Source organism: Ascaphus truei, chromosome 18 (assembly GCF_040206685.1).
Source record: "Ascaphus truei isolate aAscTru1 chromosome 18, aAscTru1.hap1, whole genome shotgun sequence".
In the NCBI taxonomy this organism is placed as follows: Eukaryota; Metazoa; Chordata; class Amphibia; order Anura; family Ascaphidae; genus Ascaphus; species Ascaphus truei.
In genome coordinates this window covers 33,005,985-33,026,212 of record NC_134500.1, presented here as the reverse complement: position 1 = coordinate 33,026,212, position 20,228 = coordinate 33,005,985, and the positions used below count along the sequence as shown (strand labels likewise).

General features: G+C 49.1%; 1 protein-coding gene across 2 annotated transcripts in view; it reads right to left on the bottom strand.

Moving 5' to 3' along the window:
* LOC142469132 (stimulated by retinoic acid gene 6 protein-like) overlaps nt 1-20,228 on the bottom strand; it is a 105,149-nt gene that overhangs the window by 36,836 nt on the left and 48,085 nt on the right. For both annotated transcript variants that reach the window (XM_075576065.1, XM_075576064.1), the window contains exons 5-9: nt 16,585-16,705; nt 14,528-14,576; nt 8,814-8,942; nt 2,872-2,942; nt 739-850 (exon numbers count right to left, since the gene is read on the bottom strand). In XM_075576065.1, coding sequence (XP_075432180.1) covers nt 739-850; nt 2,872-2,942; nt 8,814-8,942; nt 14,528-14,576; nt 16,585-16,705 — 482 coding nt within the window. The remainder of the gene's footprint in view (nt 1-738; nt 851-2,871; nt 2,943-8,813; nt 8,943-14,527; nt 14,577-16,584; nt 16,706-20,228) is intronic.

Below are 20,228 nucleotides of genomic sequence, written 5' to 3'. Positions count from 1 at the left end.
GTTCTAGAGTCAAAGAGGAGTGTACATGGAGAAGGACATCTTCGGTCTCTGGCCAAATAAGGGAAAATCATGCTCGGTTATCTATAACTTCTGCTCTCACCCTCTTACCTGCCCCATTATAGGGGTTTAATTGCTGTAGGGATGGGTACAGCCCCACCACCCAATCATATGATGCTTGGAGTTTGCCAGCTATATACAGCATAGGATAGGGGCGGCCAACTCCAGTCCTCAAAGGCCACCAACAGGTGAGGTTTTAAGGATATCCCTGCTTCAGTACAGGTTGCTCAATCTGTGACTCGATTGTTGGCCAACTCCAGTCTTCAAGGGCCACCACAAGGTCAAGTTTTCAGGATATCCTTGCTTCAACACGGGTCTTCGACTAAGCCACTGATTGAGTCACCTGTGCTGAAGCAGGGATATCCTGAAAATCTGACCTGTTGGGGGCCCTTGAGGTCTGGAGTTGGCCACCCCTGGCATAGGATGAAATGTTGGTCTGAAGGAAGCCTTCTCCTTGACGCCCATGCGGTGGCTACATCCACCACCCTTCATAATACCTATCTCTTTACTGCCACCTGAAGATGTGAACCATGCGCAGAGGGACAGTAACCTTTTCCTGCCAGAGCGGCCTCGCTGGATATTAATTTAAAGCCCAGATCACGCTTCGCATGTGGTATGCTCTAAGCGTGTGTGCTGTGGAACACGTGTTGCTGCACGCAGCGCGTCACGCAGCTCCCTTACATTATACAAGCAGATCAGACACAGCACGGCCGTCACGATCATCCTGGTCGGGAACTTAAAACATGGATCCCACGTGTAAATCTTTCTGCTGACGAATGATCCATCCGTACCCCTGCACGTATAGCAAAGGGGAATTATTCAAACGCGCTTTACAATCTGGACTTACTCTGCAGGGGTTACAAACCCGTCAGCTCTTACTGATCTGAGGTCAGTCTCAGACTTCAGTAGATACAAATCTGCATTTTTCCATTCAAATTACATTTTTGGTGTCAAAATCACACTGATTTCAGTCCTTGCCATATGATATCTCCAGAGGGACCTCTACACTCCCACCCGCTCACTTCCATCTGCAGATGAAGGACTCCTAACAGTTCCCAGAATCCCCCTGACTTCCTTTTGCGCCCGAGCTTTTAGCCACGCTGCTCCCACTCTCTGGGCCAGTCTGCCACGTACAGCCCGAGAGGCCCCTCTCTGGGAATCTATACCACGCTCAGGACTTGTTACCCAGGCATCTAGTTACTGATCCACAAGCTGTCCGGGATTTAATAGCTCCAGTTCCGTCCCATCCTGTACTGTATCTTTCCTTGTGTTTGGTCTCGTTTATAACCTTAAATGTTTTCTCCTTTTGTAACTGAGAAGAGCTTTGAGTCCCATTGGGAAAAAAGCGCTATATAAATAAAGTTATTATTATCAGGGCTCGACAAATGCACACGCCCGGCCGCCACTGGCTTGTGCATTTTGTCCGCTGTCGACTGCTTACCTGCGGCGGCGGCCCCCAGCTTCTCCCGGCCTTCTCCTTCTTCTTCTGCAAATTCATCTTTTCCCCCCTGCAGCTCCAGTTACAACGGCCACTTTGACGCCACGTAGGTGAGTGGTGGCGAGGTGAATGGTGAGAGGCGGTGAGGTGAGCGGCAGTGAGGTGAGCGGCAGCGAGGTGAGCTCGACAGCGAAGTGAGCTCGGCGGTGAGGTGAGAGGCGGCAAGGTGAGCAGCGGCGAGGTGAGTGGTGGTGTGGTGAGTGGCGGTGAGGTGAGAGGCGATAAGGTGAGAGGCGGTGAGGAGCGGCGAGGTGAGTGGTGAGCGGCAGTGAGGTGAGAGGCGGTGAGGTGAGAGGCGGTGATGAGAGTGGTGAGCGGCGGTGAAGTGAGAGGTGGTGAGGTGAGTGGTGAGTGGTGATTTGCGTCGTGGTGAGGTGAGTGGTGAGTGGCGGCGAGATGAGTGGTGAGGTGAGCGGCAGTGAGGTGAGCAGAGGTGAGTTGTGAGGTGAGCGGTGGTGAGGTGAGTGGCAGCGAGGGGAACGGCGGTGAGGTGTGCAGTGAGTGGTGAGGTGAGTGGCGGTGAGGTGAGCGGCGGTGAAGTGAGCGACGGTGAGGAGAGCGGCGGTGAGGTGAGCGACGGTGAGGAGAGCGGCGGTGAGGTGAGCGACGGCGAGGAGGGCGGCGGCGAGGTGAGTGGTGAATGTGGCGGCGAGGTGACTGTGGCGGCTAGGTGAGTGTGGCGGTGAGCAGCGAGTATGGCGGCGAGGTGAGTGACGGTGAACGGCGGCGAGGTGAGTGGAGGCGAACGGCGGCGAGGTGAGTGGCGGCGAGGTGAGCGGCGGCGAGGTGAGTGGTGAGTGTGACAGCAAGGTGAGTGTGGCGGTGAGCGGAGAGTATGGTGGCGAGGTGAGTGGCGGCGAGCGGTGAGTGGCTGCGAGCGACGGCAGCAAGGTGAGTGAAGGCGAGCAGCGGCGAGGTGAATGGTGGCGAGTGGTGATCAGGGATCCCCCCAAAGCCTCCCCTTGGTTTCTGAGCAGGTTTTCTTACACGGGGGAAACAAAATGGCTGTAAGATCAAGCTCACTCGGGGCGGCCAACAGAAGGTTGCAACGTCATCGGGCGGCGAGGTTGGGACTTTCTGCTCGTGACCTCTTGACTATATTTGTATTTTGGTGCGTGCGGGTGGGGGGAGGTGAGGGGGGTCAGCGCAGCACAGATCAGGTCTGGGGACCCTCCGCTTCACGTCTAGGAGCGAGTAATAATAATCATTTTGCGGGAGATTTGCTGCTTTAAGTGCTAAATACAAACATGTTATTAGAAAATGAGATTGAAATCTGCCCCCCCCCCGTCCTTCAATGATAAGGTGCGAACACTCACGTATCACACGCCCCTGTGAGCAGGAGCTTCACATAGTTTGCCTGGTGTTCCGGTAACAACGGCTCCTCCTCCTGTGATGACATCAGAGGCGTTCGATTAAACGTAAACATTCATATTATTATACATTATACGGTGTGCGCAGCTACACGCCTCCTGCATAGGGTTTCCAGGTGTCCTGTATTGAACCGGACTGTCCGGTATTTGGACACACTGTTCAGTAAATAATGAGAGGTAATACTGGACATGTATGTGTATACCGGTATTACCTCTCTGGGCGTGTATGTGTATACCGGTATTACCTCTCTGGGCGTGTATGTGTATACCGGTATTACCTCTCTGGGCGTGTATGTGTATACCGGTATTACCTCTCTGGGCGTGTATGTGTATACCGGTATTACCTCTCTGGGCGGGTATGTGTATACCGGTATTACCTCTCTGGGCGTCTATGTATATACCGGTATTACCTCTCTGGGCGTGTATGTGTATACCGGTATTACCTCTCTGGGCGTGTATGTGTATACCGGTATTACCTCTCTGGGCGGGTATGTGTATACCGGTATTACCTCTCTGGGCGTGTATGTATATACCGGTATTACCTCTCTGGGCGTGTATGTGTATACCGGTATTACCTCTCTGGACATGTATGTGTATACCGGTATTACCTCTCTGGACGTGTGTGTATATGGGTATTACCTCTCTGGGCGTGTAGGTGGATACCGGTATTACCTCTCTGGGTGTGTATGTGTATACCGGAATTACCTCTCTGGACGTGTATGTGTATACCGGTATTACCTCTCTGGGCATGTATGTGTATACCGGAATTACCTCTCTGGGTGTGTATGTGTATACCGGTATTACCTCTCTGGGCGTGTATGTGTGTACCGGTATTACCTCTCTGGACGTGTATGTGTATACCGGTATTACCTCTCTGGGTGTGTATGTGTATACCGGTATTACCTCTCTGGACATAGTGACCTGACCGGCTTGGGGGGCTCTGGGATTTCCCCGAGCAGGGAGAGAGCAGGGCTATTGCTAGGGGGCTGGGCAGCTTCCTATATCCTAATTGGCTGCATTACCCAGCAGTAGCCAATCAGGATGAGATATCAGGCGCCTGGGGGTGGGGTCGAGGAGGAGGAAACAGCATGGAGCGGAGAGAGGTGAGAGAGGTGTGTGTGTTGAGCGCCTCGCACATTTCACCATTGTGCCCAGTATTTTTGGAGAAGCCATCTGGCAACCCTACTCCTACATTGGACGGTACTGTCTGTATACACCCAGAACTGTTAGCATGTGTCATCTGCGGGTTATAAATAAGTATATTCTTCCTGCACCCGCCCCCCATTTTCCTTTTCATTGAAGAAAATATCCTGTTTTTCCCGCTAACCTCTTTCCTCACTACAAAATAACTGAATGTTTTCCTTTTGCTTCTGCCACTGCCGCCATTTTGAAAACATGTTGCTGTTGCAACTTGGACACAGCTCAATGCTGATCATTTGCTCGTCAGAGGAAATTAAAATGGCAGCTGCCATTCATTCACGCTCCGTAAAACACCAGGAGGTTTCTCGTTGTAATAGCGCAGGCCAGTGACATCATAATATCAGCAAACGTGTAATATTATTTAAAGCAGGAAATGGATCAGCATGATCTAGACTAAGGAATGATGGTGCCACTTCATATAGGCCTCCGGCATTCACAGGCCCCAGGAGGGAAACATATAACCTGGCCCCCAGGATGTTGAGGGGAGCGCTGACACCCTGTTGTGAGTGGGATGTGGGGTGTTAGCTCAGGTCGTCTGGGCCCGGAAGCTCCACCTGATGACCGGTTAAAGCCTTACTTCTGGGTTTAGTTGGCTGGACTCTCCATCGCTCCTGGACCCGGGACGGATGGCCCGGCGCTCAACCCCTGATGGCGGCCCTTACATCATTGTTTAGTCTGTTTAGTCTGCACACACTCACTCTGCTCATAACAGCTCCATGCAACACTGCCTACCTCTGGCATCATGAACCTGCTATGTCTTCTAACTTTTTTCTTTCTCCTGGCCTCATGGAGATGTTACTCCCTCTATCCACTACAAACTCCTCCATCCTGGCCCACACCCAACATCACCATACACCCTGGATTACTCAAAAGCCTTGCACTATCTACTGAATGTTGGTGGAGAACTCTAAAAACCAGCACACCAACCACCGCACACTCTAATGGAAAACACCACAAATTTACAACTTGTAAACAACTACCCAAATTTCTTCTCATACTATTACTCTCTTTAGCAGGTGATATTGAAACTAACCCAGGTCCTCCCATTTCAGCTCTGTCCCATGCCCCTGAGAATTCCACCTTTAAATTCCAAAAAGGGCTATCTGTCGCCCATATAAACATCCGGAGCCTGCTGCCCAAACTAGACGAACTAAGAGCATGGTGCCTTATGCATAAACCCAAAGCCATCGTTCTTACAGAAACATGGCTATCCTCTAAAACCCCTGATGCAAATATCGCCATTCAGGGATACTCCATTTTTAGGAGAGATAGGTCAAAGAGAGGAGGAGGGGTGTTATTTTATATTGCAGACACCTTACAATTTACACTGTTAAATTGCCCACCAAGTCCACCCTCTTTTGAAACTCTAGTTGGCAAAATCTGCCTCCCCTTTTCTAAGCCCATCTTGCTTGCTGGCATCTACCGCCCCCCTAAAGCCCTTCTACAATCCTTGACTGATATCACCCAATTTCTTGCCTCCATTTCCTCTCTGAATGAGAAGAGTGAGCTGCTAGTTCTTGGGGATTTCAACTTCAATTGGCTTGACCCTAAAAACCACAAAATCCAGATACAACTCAAGTCACTTAACCTATCGCAACTCATTTCCCAACCCACACGAATAAACCTGAAGTCGCATAACCATTCCTTGCTAGACTGGATTCTCTCCTCAAACCCCAGCAGAATCCAATCCTCTGGCATCCTTCCTGACATTTTCAGTGACCATGCAATAGTGTACTGTGTAAGGAAAATTAAACCGCCCCATTCAAGCCCCAAAGTTCTCCTCACTAGAACATTTAAAAACTTTAACCCACAACAGTTTCTGGATGACCTTACCAACTGCCCATGGCACAGAATCGATTTAATTCCCGACCCTGATTCTGCGCTCGACTATTTCCAATCCGAGTTCTTAAAACTCTGCGATACCCATGCTCCACTACGCAAAATAAGGGTACGGGGGGCCCACCTTCCATGGGTTACACCTGACCTTATAGCACTCTACCAGTTCAGGGATGCCTTGTGGAAAAGCTACAAAGTAACTGGCACTACCAAGGATCTCAATCACTACAGATGCCTGCGGAACGTGTGCACAAGGCAAACAAGGCATGCAAAAGCACAATATTACTCTGACAATCTCCTCCAGAATACATCAAACCCAGCTAACTTCTGGAAGGTTATCAACAATATATTCCAGCCTCCTAACCATCAACAACCAAGTAATATCACTAAGGGGGATATTACTCTGACAAACCCCACTGACATTGCAAATGCATTCAATGATTACTTTGTGGGGTGTGCCACTAACTTATTAGCGAAACGCAGCACAAACCCCAAACATGAATCTCATCCTGGGAGTATCCCTACAGTCCCACCCCCTCCCAACACTGCCCACAATTTTCAATTTAGCCCAGTATCTGAAGAGGAGATTACACAAGCGCTCCTCAAACTAAAACTAAGCAGCCAATGTGGACCCGACTTACTACAATCTAGGTTCCTACGACTTGGTGCCCCAGCCATTGCCAAACCAATTGCGTCCATAGTCAACTCTATCCTGTCTGCAGGCCATATCCCTAAGACCTGGAAAACTGCCAGAGTTGTCCCAATCTTCAAAAGTGGGGACAAAAACACTGTCTCAAACTACAGGCCAATCTCACTTCTCCCAATTCTATCCAAAGTTATGGAAAAATGTGTCCACTCCCAATTAAGCGAGTTCTACACCAAGACAAATTTCCCTAGCCAATTCCAGTCTGGGTTTCGTCCCAAACACTCCACCGTAACTACCCTGCTAAAAGTTTGCAATGAAATCCAGTGTGGAATGGAACGGGGACAACTCACTGGTGCAGTATTCCTAGATTTTGCAAAGGCTTTTGACACAGTTGATCATGCTATCCTGCTTAACAAACTCCAGAGCTCTGGAATAGGGAAACATGCTTTAAACTGGTTTCAGTCCTACCTATCAGGAAGATCCCAACATGTGTCCATCTCAGGCTCTAACTCCAACCCCCTGGATATCACCTGTGGTGTCCCGCAAGGCTCTGTTCTGGGGCCCCTACTCTTCTCAGTGTTCATTAATGATCTTCCCACAGCTTGTAAGGAAGCCTCAATACACATGTATGCAGATGACACAATCCTGTATGCACACAGCCATAGCCTCTCTGACCTTCAACACATACTTCAGTCTGACTTTTTGAGACTCGAAAACTGGATTTCCCAAAACAAACTGTTTTTAAACACTGACAAGACTGTAACAATGGTATTTGGGACCAAGACTAAATTTGTAAAGCTTCCAGTGACTGAGCTCCTGATTAGAACCAACGCTAAAACCACCCTAACACCTGTCACTAGTTTTAAATACCTGGGCTTATGGTTTGACTCCCACTTAACATTCGGGATGCACATTGATACCCTGACAACCAAGACCTATGCCAAACTAGGGGTACTTTACAGGAACAAATCCTCCCTAAGTCTCCTGGTCAGAAAGCGTATTGCACAGCAGATGCTAATGCCAATTATTGACTATGGAGACATAGTATATGGCTCGGCTCCTCAAACCCACCTTAGCAAACTTGACACCCTCTACAATTCAATTTGTCGTTTTGTTCTCCAATGCAACTACAACACACATCACTGCGAAATGCTCAAAGAACTAGATTGGTCATCACTAGAGTCTAGGCGCAAAGTTCACCTTTCCTGTCTCACCCTCAAATACTTTCTGGGCAAGCTACCCAGCTACCTGAACAAGCTCCTCACCCCTACCACATGCAGTACCTATCACCTGAGATCAGACTCCAAAAGACTATTCATGGTCCCAAGACTCAACAAAGTATCCGGACGTTCCTCCTTCTCCTTCCGTGCACCCCAAAACTGGAACAACCTACCAGAGACTCTCATATCCACCACCAGCTTAAGTTCTTTCAAATCTAAGGCTGTCTCACACTTTAATCTGGTCTGTAACTGTTTCATACGCTCATAATATATATTTTCTTTAACTGTGCATGCAATGTCTTGTATATAAATGTATACCTTGTTCATTTATGTAACTGTATTTGTAACCATGTATTATTTGTTTTACTCTGTGCCCAGGACATACTTGAAAACGAGAGGTAACTCTCAATGTATTACTTCCTGGTAAAATATTTTATAAATAAATAAATAAATAAATAATTGTATTTTTGGGGCCAGCAACATATTGCGTCCCAGAATTACCCCTCCCCTGGGATTCCAACGCATTATATTTGATTATTATATATAGGATATGATCATATATAGTTACTAGCTGAAAGTATCCGGCATTACTCAGGAATTCTAAGAAAAAAACCTCATCCCTCCTCTCTCCCCTCTACGCCCTTCTCTGTCTCCCTCTCTTCTCTCACCCCCCATCTCTCCCCCTCCCATCACTTTCCTTTAATACCCTACAATGTCCCCAATTATTTCCGCCTCTGTTCCCTTCCCTAGTGTTCTTACTTTCTCCTCACGCGCCAACTGAATTCCTAACTTTCTGTGTAAACATAGCAACTGACTCTCCTTATCTGCCACCAGGCCATGTGCATTATGATGTCACATGCCAGATACATATCCTACCAGGAACAACAGACATACAACTCACCCAAATATATAGTAGATGACTAAACAAGTATGTAAGCTGCACATGGCAGAGGTGGCACAGAGAAGACACTCCCCCCCGGACCTACCTGTGTTTTCTCAGACCTTCGGTGGGCGATCACCCCTCCCACGAAAATGTGAACAAATCTCCCCATCAAAAACAGGCAGCAAACCAGAGACGGGACCGGTATGAGTAGAAGATAGATCGACGCGGTGGCCTGAAGAGGAGCATTGTATGGATCATTCACCTCCCCAATGAACACGCAGAGCGATGTATTACTGAGGAGGTTAAATCCCAATTGTTTTATAACAGCAGCCCAGGCGATGTGATTTTGCACTTGCTCTTCTCGCCCCTTCCAACACTGTTTCTAGTGTTAAAATCGGATGCTCCATTCAGAAGATACAAGCGTTTGAATCATTAAGTGTCCGGGAGGTTAAAATGGCGCTCTTGATAAAATACAAAAAACAAATGGTGATCTGCGTGGAGCGCTGCTTGAAGCGCAGTTCCACTCATTAAGGCTCAATTACGAATTCTACATTATTTCCTTCCATCACCGTTCTTTTGATCTGGATAAAGTATTTTATAGAGACATTCTCGTCACACTTTCTAATGCAAAGGATGCTCCGACTTTACCCTCCACACCCCCTCCCACTCCCTGCACAACTCACTGCCGAATACGTCCTCCATGACCCGGTCATAATGTCCGTCACCTCCCACTCCCTGCACTGGAGACTGTGAATATACCTACCTCCCACTCCCTGCACTGGAGACTGTGAATATACCTACCTCCCACTCCCTGCACTGGAGACTGTGAATATACCTACCTACCACTCCCTGCACTGGAGACTGTGAATATACCTACCTACCACTCCCTGCACTGGAGACTGTGAATATACCTACCTACCACTCCCTCCACTGGAGACTGTGAATATACCTACCTACCACTCCCTGCACTGGAGACTGTGAATATACCTACCTACCACTCCCTGCACTGGAGACTGTGAATATACCTACCTACCACTCCCTGCACTGGAGACTGAATATACCTACCTACCCCTCCCTGCACTGGAGACTGTGAATATACCTACCTACCACTCCCTGCACTGGAGACTGTGAATATACCTACCTACCACTCCCTGCACTGGAGACTGAATATACCTACCTACCACTCCCTGCACTGGAGACTGTGAATATACCTACCTACCACTCCCTGCACTGGAGACTGTGAATATACCTACCTACCACTCCCTGCACTGGAGACTGTGAATATACCTACCTACCACTCCCTGCACTGGAGACTGTGAATATACCTACCTACCACTCCCTGCACTGGAGACTGTGAATATACCTACCTACCACTCCCTGCACTGGAGACTGTGAATATACCTACCTACCACTCCCTGCACTGGAGACTGTGAATATACCTACCTACCCCTCCCTGCACTGGAGACTGTGAATATACCTACCTACCACTCCCTGCACTGGAGACTGTGAATATACCTACCTACCACTCCCTGCACTGGAGACTGAATATACCTACCTACCACTCCCTGCACTGGAGACTGTGAATATACCTACCTACCACTCCCTGCACTGGAGACTGTGAATATACCTACCTACCACTCCCTGCACTGGAGACTGTGAATATACCTACCTACCACTCCCTGCACTGGAGACTGTGAATATACCTACCTACCACTCCCTGCACTGGAGACTGTGAATATACCTACCTACCACTCCCTGCACTGGAGACTGTGAATATACCTACCTACCACTCCCTGCACTGGAGACTGTGAATATACCTACCTACCCCTCCCTGCACTGGAGACTGTGAATATACCTACCTACCACTCCCTGCACTGGAGACTGTGAATATACCTACCTACCACTCCCTGCACTGGAGACTGAATATACCTACCTACCACTCCCTGCACTGGAGACTGTGAATATACCTACCTACCACTCCCTGCACTGGAGACTGTGAATATACCTACCTACCACTCCCTGCACTGGAGACTGAATATACCTACCTACCACTCCCTGCACTGGAGACTGAATATACCTACCTACCACTCCCTGCACTGGAGACTGTGAATATACCTACCTACCACTCCCTGCACTGGAGACTGAATATACCTACCTACCACTCCCTTATACTGTGCCTGGTATAATAAGAAGTCACAGGCTCCTCCAGCAGGGAACATACAGTGTAAAAGGAACGTGTACAGATGACCCCGCAGTCGCAGCATAATGCCGCTGCAGGGCACCTGTAGTGAAAACACTGAAGTCCTATTTAATGAGTGTTTCCAGAAATAAAGCGCAGCCGGCCGCACTAGATTTGGGGAGGGGGGGTTCGATATAAAAACATTGTGTTTGTTGCTTTTTAAATCCAAGGATATATGGAGTTGCACCGAGGGGGACATGGGGTACAGAGATCCCAAAAATTGGTGCACCCCTCCAGTGTAAGATTGTAAGGTGCAGTCACTAAAATATCCCATTTTATTGGGTCATTTAAAAGAAACACATAATGGGGCAAAAACGGAGCCGGTTCTCCTTGTGTGGATGATAATGTACAGTAATAAAATAAAAGGGGGTTATGTTCACAGGGACCCCCTTTTATTACATCAGCAAGGAGAACCGGCTCCATTTTTGCCCCATTAAGTGTTTCTTTTAAATGACCCAATAAAATGGGATATTTTAGTTACTGCACCTTACCAGAAAAGGGGGTTATGGATCCGCGCTCACGCTTCCTACAGTCTCTGGGGCTCCGCGCTCACGCTTCCTACAGTCTCTGGGGATCCGCGCTCACGCTTCCTACAGTCGCTGGGGATCCGCGCTCACGCTTCCTACAGTCTCTGGGGATCCGCGCTCACGCTTCCTACAGTCTCTGGGGATCCGCGCTCACGCTTCCTACAGACTCTGGGGATCCGCGCTCACGCTTCCCACAGTCTCTGGGGATCCCCGCTCACGCTTCCTCCAGTCGCTGGGGATCCGCGCTCACGCTTCCTACAGTCTCTGGGGATCCGCGCTCACGCTTCCTACAGTCTCTGGGGATCCGCGCTCACGCTTCCTACAGTCTCTGGGGATCCGCGCTCACGCTTCCTACAGTCTCTGGGGATCCGCGCTCACGCTTCCTACAGTCTCTGGGGATCCGCGCTCACGCTTCCTACAGTCTCTGGGGATCCGCGCTCACGCTTCCTACAGTCTCTGGGGATCCGCGCTCACGCTTCCTACAGTCTCTGGGGATCCGCGCTCACGCTTCCTACAGTCTCTGGGGATCCGCGCTCACGCTTCCTACAGTCTCTGGGGATCCGCGCTCACGCTTCCTACAGTCTCTGGGGATCCGCGCTCACGCTTCCTACAGTCTCTGGGGATCCGCGCTCACGCTTCCTACAGTCTCTGGGGATCCCCGCTCATGCTTCCTACAGTCTCTGGGGATCCGCGCTCACGCTTCCTACAGTCTCTGGGGATCCCCGCTCATGCTTCCCACAGTCTCTGGGGATCCGCGCTCACGCTTCCTACAGTCTCTGGGGATCCGCGCTCACGCTTCCTACAGTCTCTGGGGATCCCCGCTCACGCTTCCCACAGTCTCTGGGGATCCGCGCTCACGCTTCCCACAGTCTCTGGGGATCCGCGCTCACGCTTCCTACAGTCTCTGGGGATCCGCGCTCACGCTTCCTACAGTCTCTGGGGATCCGCGCTCACGCTTCCTACAGACTCTGGGGATCCGCGCTCACGCTTCCTACAGTCTCTGGGGATCCCCGCTCATGCTTCCTACAGTCTCTGGGGATCCGCGCTCACGCTTCGTACAGTCTCTGGGGATCCGCGCTCACGCTTCCTACAGTCTCTGGGGATCCGCGCTCACGCTTCCTACAGTCTCTGGGGATCCGCGCTCACGCTTTCTACAGTCTCTGGGGATCCGCGCTCACGCTTCCCACAGTCTCTGGTGTAAACCAACTCCCTCCCTTTACTGCTTGTGTGCGTGGAGATATTCCCCGTCCCCACTGAAGATCCACCAGGGATTACTCCACGGACGGACCAGTCATAGAAAACAAGCAGCGCAGAGCGCACCGAGGGGGAATAATATCACAATAAAAGGAAATACAAATAACAAGCATCAACTCACATATAATGAATCTGTTATCCAGTGAGATCCTAAGTGGCACAGCCCACGCTGCCCCGTCCGTGGGCAGAAGGGAAGCAACGCCGAGCTCGAGACAGTCTGTCCCGCGCTGGGATCGAGCACCATCTCCGGCTTGCTCTGCGCTGCTACGTCCGGGTATGCGCAGTACCGCGCGGTCCGTGTGCTGTTGTGCGCGTCTCCCAAGTTCACCGTCTCTCTCTCGTCAAGTGGCAATTAGCCCCCTGACTGCACCATTTAACATCTTACTGGGTAACAGATTCATTATATGTCAGTTGAGTTATTTGTACAGTATTCACTTTTATTATAATATTATTCCACCTCGGTGCGCTCTGTGCTGTTTTCTTACTGCACCATACCCACTGACACTGCAGGGGTGCACCAATGTATGGGATCTCTGCACCCCTCGGTACAGCTCCATATATATCCTAGGAACAGCTAGAAAAATTGGCAGTGCCAGAAGGAACAGAAGGAGGCTCACGGTTTGCAAAAGCAAAAAAATATTTATTGCATAAAAAAGATGGACCAAATGTCCCCCCTAAGCCACAGCACAGGTCCACCAACGCGTTTCGGGCAGTATGCCCTTTCTCAACAGCATGTCCCCCTCAGTACATTTTTCTACCTGTTCCTGCTACTTACCTGGGAGATTGCACGCCTATCAATCATCTACTGTTGGATACGCCAGGAGAAATAAAAGTCAGTCTACTTTATGGGTCGCTGTACCCTGCTTTTCTCCTCTTACTATTATGGGACTTTGGTCTGTACTAATTATCAATGGTGCCGCTGGCATTAGGTACTAGTCCCCTAACCCTATTCGGGCTCCGTTTCTGTGTACTCAATACATGAAAAAGGAGTTTATTCCAACTGCAGTTTATTATATTACAAGGACTTGTGTAACAGGGGACTTACCCCTGTTCACAAATGTGCCTCTAATCCAGCAGTGTGGTGGTTAACTGCTGGTAGGCAATTAACTAACACCACCTGCCTGATTGCTTAGAAAAGCCTGTCTTTTGAGACAGGAAGTGAGACTCCTTTGCTCACACCTGAGCTGAACTTTGGAGACAGGACAGAGATTCCTTAGTCCACAACTGGGCTGAACCAAGGAAGGGACACTTGTCTTGAGCTCTGCCAGAAGAAATAGCAGAGCTGCTTTCAAGACACAGGGGAAACTTCTAAACCTGAACGCTGACAAACCCTGAGGAAAGGAGCTGAACCTGGGACAGAGAAGATTTTCATTTATGAGACTTTCTATATCTGCTTATTTCATGCTATATATTTGGGGCTGGTAAACAGCCTAGCTAACCAACCCAGTCAGAGAGGGCTGAGCTATATGTGTAGATAGTCTCCAAAGCAGAGATAGGTTTTCTTTGTTTGGCTCACTATTTCACTTGTGTTGATTTTTGCTGTGTTTTAAGCGACAGACACAATAAAGCCTTGCTATAATTTCACCTTACGACAGTCTCCATTGTGTACCTCTGCACATGTCCTCCTACAACTTGTTTTTCTGATGCACTGGCATTGCATACATTCCCATATATATCCTAGGATATTTCCCAGGTAGCACCCCCACATGTATTTATAACTTGGGGCTGTGTGGGGAGGTCGCCCTCCCATATCTACATGTACATTTTGGAAGCCACTTCCCAACCCTCCTTACTCACATTAGCAATCTTCTGACATTCACAAACATCCGCCAGCTGCACGCAGAACCTGGGCGGGGGAGGAGACAAGAGACGCAGGTAATTATACTGCAAGTACCGCGACAAAACCTGGGCGGGGGAGGAGACAAGAGACGCAGGTAATTATACTGCAAGTACCGCGACAAAACCTGGGTGGGGGAGGGGACAAGAGGCCCAGGTAATTATACTGCAAGTACCGGGACAAAACCTGGGCGGGGGAGGAGACAAGAGACCCAGGTAATTATACTGCAAGTACCGGGACAAAACCTGGGCGGGGGAGGAGACAAGAGACACAGGTAATTATACTGCAAGTACCGCGACAAAACCTGGGCGGGGGAGGGGACAAGAGACGCAGGTAATTATACTGCAAGTACCGGGACAAAACCTGGGCGGGGGAGGAGACAAGAGACCCAGGTAATTATACTGCAAGTACCGCGACAAAACCTGGGCGGGGGAGGAGACAAGAGACGCAGGTAATTATACTGCAAGTACCGCGACAAAACCTGGGCGGGGGAGGAGACAAGAGACGCAGGTAATTATACTGCAAGTACCGCGACAAAACCTGGGTGGGTGAGGAGACAAGAGACGCAGGTAATTATACTGCAAGTACTGGGACAAAACCTGCTCTGCGGGGTAATGCTGCGGGGTAATGCTGCGGGGTAATGCTGCGGTGTAATGCTGCGGTGTAATGCTGCGGTGTAATGCTGCGGGGTAATGCTGCGGGGTAATGCTGCGGGGTAATGCTGCGGTGTAATGCTGCGGTGTAATGCTGCGGTGTAATGCTGCGGTGTAATGCTGCGGGGTAATGCTGCGGTGTAATGCTGCGGGGTAATGCTGCGGTGTAATGCTGCGGGGTAATGCTGCGGGGTAATGCTGCGGGGTAATGCTGCGGGGTAATGCTGCGGGGTAATGCTGCGGGGCAATGCTTCGGGGTAATGCTGCGGGGTAATGCTGCGGGGTAATGCTGCGGGGTAATGCTGCGGGGTGCGCTCACACAGCGAGGGGAGTCACACAGGGGTACACCGTGCAACGTATTTATATTTCTCATTATAGGGGAGACAGTTTAGATCTCCCACCGTGATTAAATCCCTGCTCTCTTATCATACCCATTGGATGGGGTGGGGGGGGGGGGGGGTAAGGGTGCACCAATCCGGACCTTGCAAAAGTCCTATTGCAGTGTCTGGATAATAGTATCGGAAGTTTACTGTAGGTATATACATAGCGTCATGTTAAGTCCTCGCCTTAACCTTAACAGGCTTTAATGTAGGGGTGGGCAGCTCCAGTCCTCAAGGGCCGTCAACAGTTCAGGTTGTCAGGATATCCCTGCTTCAGCATAGGTGGCACAATCAGTGGCTCAGTTGTGGCCCAACTCCAGTCTTCAACAGGCCATGTTTTTCGGATATTCCTGCTTCAGCACAGGTGGCTCAATTAGTACTTAGTCTTTCGACTGAGCCACTGATTGAGCCACCTGTGTTGAAGCAGGGATATCCTGAAAACCTGACCTGTTGGTAGCCCTCGAGGACTGGAGTTTAGCAACACTTCCCTGTTTGGGATAATTTGTTGCCAATGTTCCCAGCAGTTTGAGCTGCAAAACGGTAAGAATGGATGTTACCGTAGTATTATAAGGATACATTGTAGCTGCTGAGTTACACTGACTGAAGGATTGATTGAAACCGAAAGGCGGCCATTATGGTAGGCACACAATCAGGATTTGGACAGATGTATATCAGGAGCACCAAACGATTGCCATCTTAGGTAACAATGTAGGATTATACATTGTCACGCGCTTTACATATACAAAGAAGAAGGCGGAAAAGGGGGAATGTAGCATTGCTGCTTTAACCGTTACACAAAGCTTCGTCCCACCTCTGAGACAATTAAATGTCTCACAGTCTGATGGACATTTCTATTACTAAACAAGACGAGTCTCTGGCAAAGTCAGACACGGAGAGGTCGTGGTCACGGGGACCCCGCGGCTCAGAGAACTTCTTCTTTTATTGTGGAATATTTGGGTGGGGTGGGGGGAGGGTCTTAGTTACCAGAACAGGGCGTAGCAGAATCCGAGAGCCGAACCCACGAGTCTGTGATCTGTTGATAGGCAGGCGAAGAAAGGATAATAATCCATGCCGACCTCCAGAGCGGAAAGGAGATACACGAGAGCTGGAGACGGAACAAGAGCACAAGACATCGGTGACGGAGATCCCTGGGGACAAAACATCTTTATGGAAAGGTATGTATGTATGTCTTTATTTATATAGCACCATTAGTGTACGTAGCGCTTCACATTAGTAATGCACAGTACAGTCGTACGTGTCATGTGGAAGGCTAGCAGATGTTGGGCCGTGTTAATTTTGGTTAGACGCATCTAACACACACCATACAAAATCTCTGAGACATAACACCTGTCTCACCAATAGTACCGACCTTTGGAGGCAGCCGCAGAGTGTCGCCGTGTGCTGCCGCTCGGTAATGTTACAGCTGTTCCACTGCATCCTGAAACTCACCTGCACCCAATGTTCCAACCTACCCAGCGTATAGATTGTAACGCCTGTCCAACCTCTGCTATCACAATGGTAACCCTGTCTGTGAATGTCACGTATGCCCACAATCATATCTCTGACTGTCCATGAGATGTCTGCAAACTGAATGTATAACCTCTGTTCATCTAATGCAGCCCGGTACTATAAGAACTCTGCTTTTCCTGCCTGACTCGTGCATAACTAAGTGATTGTAGTTCTCATACTGACTGTAAAGTATTACGATGCCCGTCTGTGGGGGCCGTGTGAGGAGCCGGATACTAAGTGACCGACTCCCCGTACGTGGGGGCCGTGTGAGGAGCCGGATACTAAGTGACCGACTCCCCGTACGTGGGGGCCGTGTGAGGAGCCGGATACTAAGTGACCGACTCCCCGTACGTGGGGGCCGTGTGAGGAGCCGGATACTAAGTGACCGACTCCCCGTACGTGGGGGCCGTGTGAGGAGCCGGATACTAAGTGACCGACTCCCCGTACGTGGGGGCCGTGTGAGGAGCCGGATACTAAGTGACCGACTCCCCGTACGTGGGGGCCGTGTGAGGAGCCGGATACTAAGTGACCGACTCCCCGTACGTGGGGGCCGTGTGAGGAGCCGGATACTAAGTGACCGACTCCTATTCCTGTGATTGGAAGTTGATTCTTTGCATTTGAAATCTGGACTTTTGAGGGAATCCTGATTCGTGTGATTTACTGCAGCCTGCGCCGGCCGAGCTATAAGTATCACTTCCAGCTTGTAATGTGTTCTGTTAGATCTCAGGAATCATTTACTGAGGGAACACAGCCATGGAAATCCATGAAGGAAATCGGGGGGTGCTACTATAGCGTGCAGTATACTTCTACTGTGCTACTATAGCGTGCAGTATACTTCTACTGTGCTACTATAGCGTGCAGTATACTTCTACTGTGCTACTATAGCGTGCAGTATACTTCTACTGTGCTACTATAGCGTGCAGTATACTTCTACTGTGCTACTATAGCGTGCAGTCTACTTCTACTGTGCTACTATAGCGTGCAGTCTACTTCTACTGTTCTACTATAGCGTGCAGTCTACTTCTACTGTTCTACTATAGCGTGCAGTCTACTTCTACTGTTCTACTATAGCGTGCAGTCTACTTATACTGTGCTACTATAGCGTGAAGTCTACTTCTACTGTGCTACTATAGCGTGCAGTCTACTTCTACTGTTCTACTATAGCGTGCAGTCTACTTCTACTGTGCTACTATAGCGTGCAGTCTACTTCTACTGTGCTACTATAGCGTGCAGTCTACTTCTACTGTTCTACTATAGCGTGCAGTCTACTTCTACTGTTCTACTATAGCGTGCAGTCTACTTCTACTGTTCTACTATAGCGTGCAGTCTACTTCTACTGTGCTACTATAGCGTGCAGTCTACTTCTACTGTGCTACTATAGCGTGCAGTCTACTTCTACTGTGCTACTATAGCGTGCAGTCTACTTCTACTGTGCTACTATAGCGTGCAGTCTACTTCTACTGTGCTACTATAGCGTGCAGTCTACTTCTACTGTGCTACTATAGCGTGCAGTCTACTTCTACTGTTCTACTATAGCGTGCAGTCTACTTCTACTGTGCTACTATAGCGTGCAGTCTACTTCTACTGTTCTACTATAGCGTGCAGTCTACTTCTACTGTTCTACTATAGCGTGCAGTCTACTTCTACTGTTCTACTACAGCGTGCAGTCTACTTCTACTGTTCTACTATAGCGTGCAGTCTACTTCTACTGTGCTACTATAGCGTGCAGTCTACTTCTACTGTGCTACTATAGCGTGCAGTCTACTTCTACTGTGCTACTATAGCGTGCAGTATACTTCTACTGTGCTACTATAGCGTGCAGTATACTTCTACTGTGCTACTATAGCGTGCAGTCTACTTCTACTGTGCTACTATAGCGTGCAGTCTACTTCTACTGTTCTACTATAGCGTGCAGTCTACTTCTACTGTTCTACTATAGCGTGCAGTCTACTTCTACTGTGCTACTATAGCGTGCAGTCTACTTCTACTGTGCTACTATAGCGTGCAGTCTACTTCTACTGTGCTACTATAGCGTGCAGTCTACTTCTACTGTGCTACTATAGCGTGCAGTCTACTTCTACTGTTCTACTATAGCGTGCAGTCTACTTCTACTGTGCTACTATAGCGTGCAGTCTACTTCTACGGTTCTACTATAGCGTGCAGTCTACTTCTACTGTTCTACTATAGCGTGCAGTCTACTTCTACTGTTCTACTATAGCGTGCAGTCTACTTCTACTGTGCTACTATAGCGTGCAGTCTACTTCTACTGTTCTACTATAGCGTGCAGTCTACTTCTACTGTTCTACTATAGCGTGCAGTCTACTTCTACTGTTCTACTACAGCGTGCAGTCTACTTCTACTGTTCTACTATAGCGTGCAGTCTACTTCTACTGTGCTACTATAGCGTGCAGTCTACTTCTACTGTGCTACTATAGCGTGCAGTCTACTTCTACTGTGCTACTATAGCGTGCAGTCTACTTCTACTGTGCTACTATAGCGTGCAGTCTACTTCTACTGTGCTACTATAGCGTGCAGTCTACTTCTACTGTTCTACTATAGCGTGCAGTCTACTTCTACTGTGCTACTATAGCGTGCAGTCTACTTCTACTGTGCTACTATAGCGTGCAGTCTACTTTTACTGTGCTACTATAGCGTGCAGTCTACTTCTACTGTGCTACTATAGCGTGCAGTCTACTTCTACTGTTCTACTATAGCGTGCAGTCTACTTCTACTGTTCTACTATAGCGTGCAGTATACTTCTACTGTGCTACTATAGCGTGCAGTATACTTCTACTGTGCTACTATAGCGTGCAGTATACTTCTACTGTTCTACTATAGCGTGCAGTCTACTTCTACTGTTCTACTATAGCGTGCAGTCTACTTCTACTGTTCTACTATAGCGTGCAGTCTACTTCTACTGTGCTACTATAGCGTGCAGTCTACTTCTACTGTGCTACTATAGCGTGCAGTATACTTCTACTGTGCTACTATAGCGTGCAGTATACTTCTACTGTGCTACTATAGCGTGCAGTCTACTTCTACTGTGCTACTATAGCGTGCAGTCTACTTCTACTGTGCTACTATAGCGTGCAGTCTACTTCTACTGTGCTACTATAGCG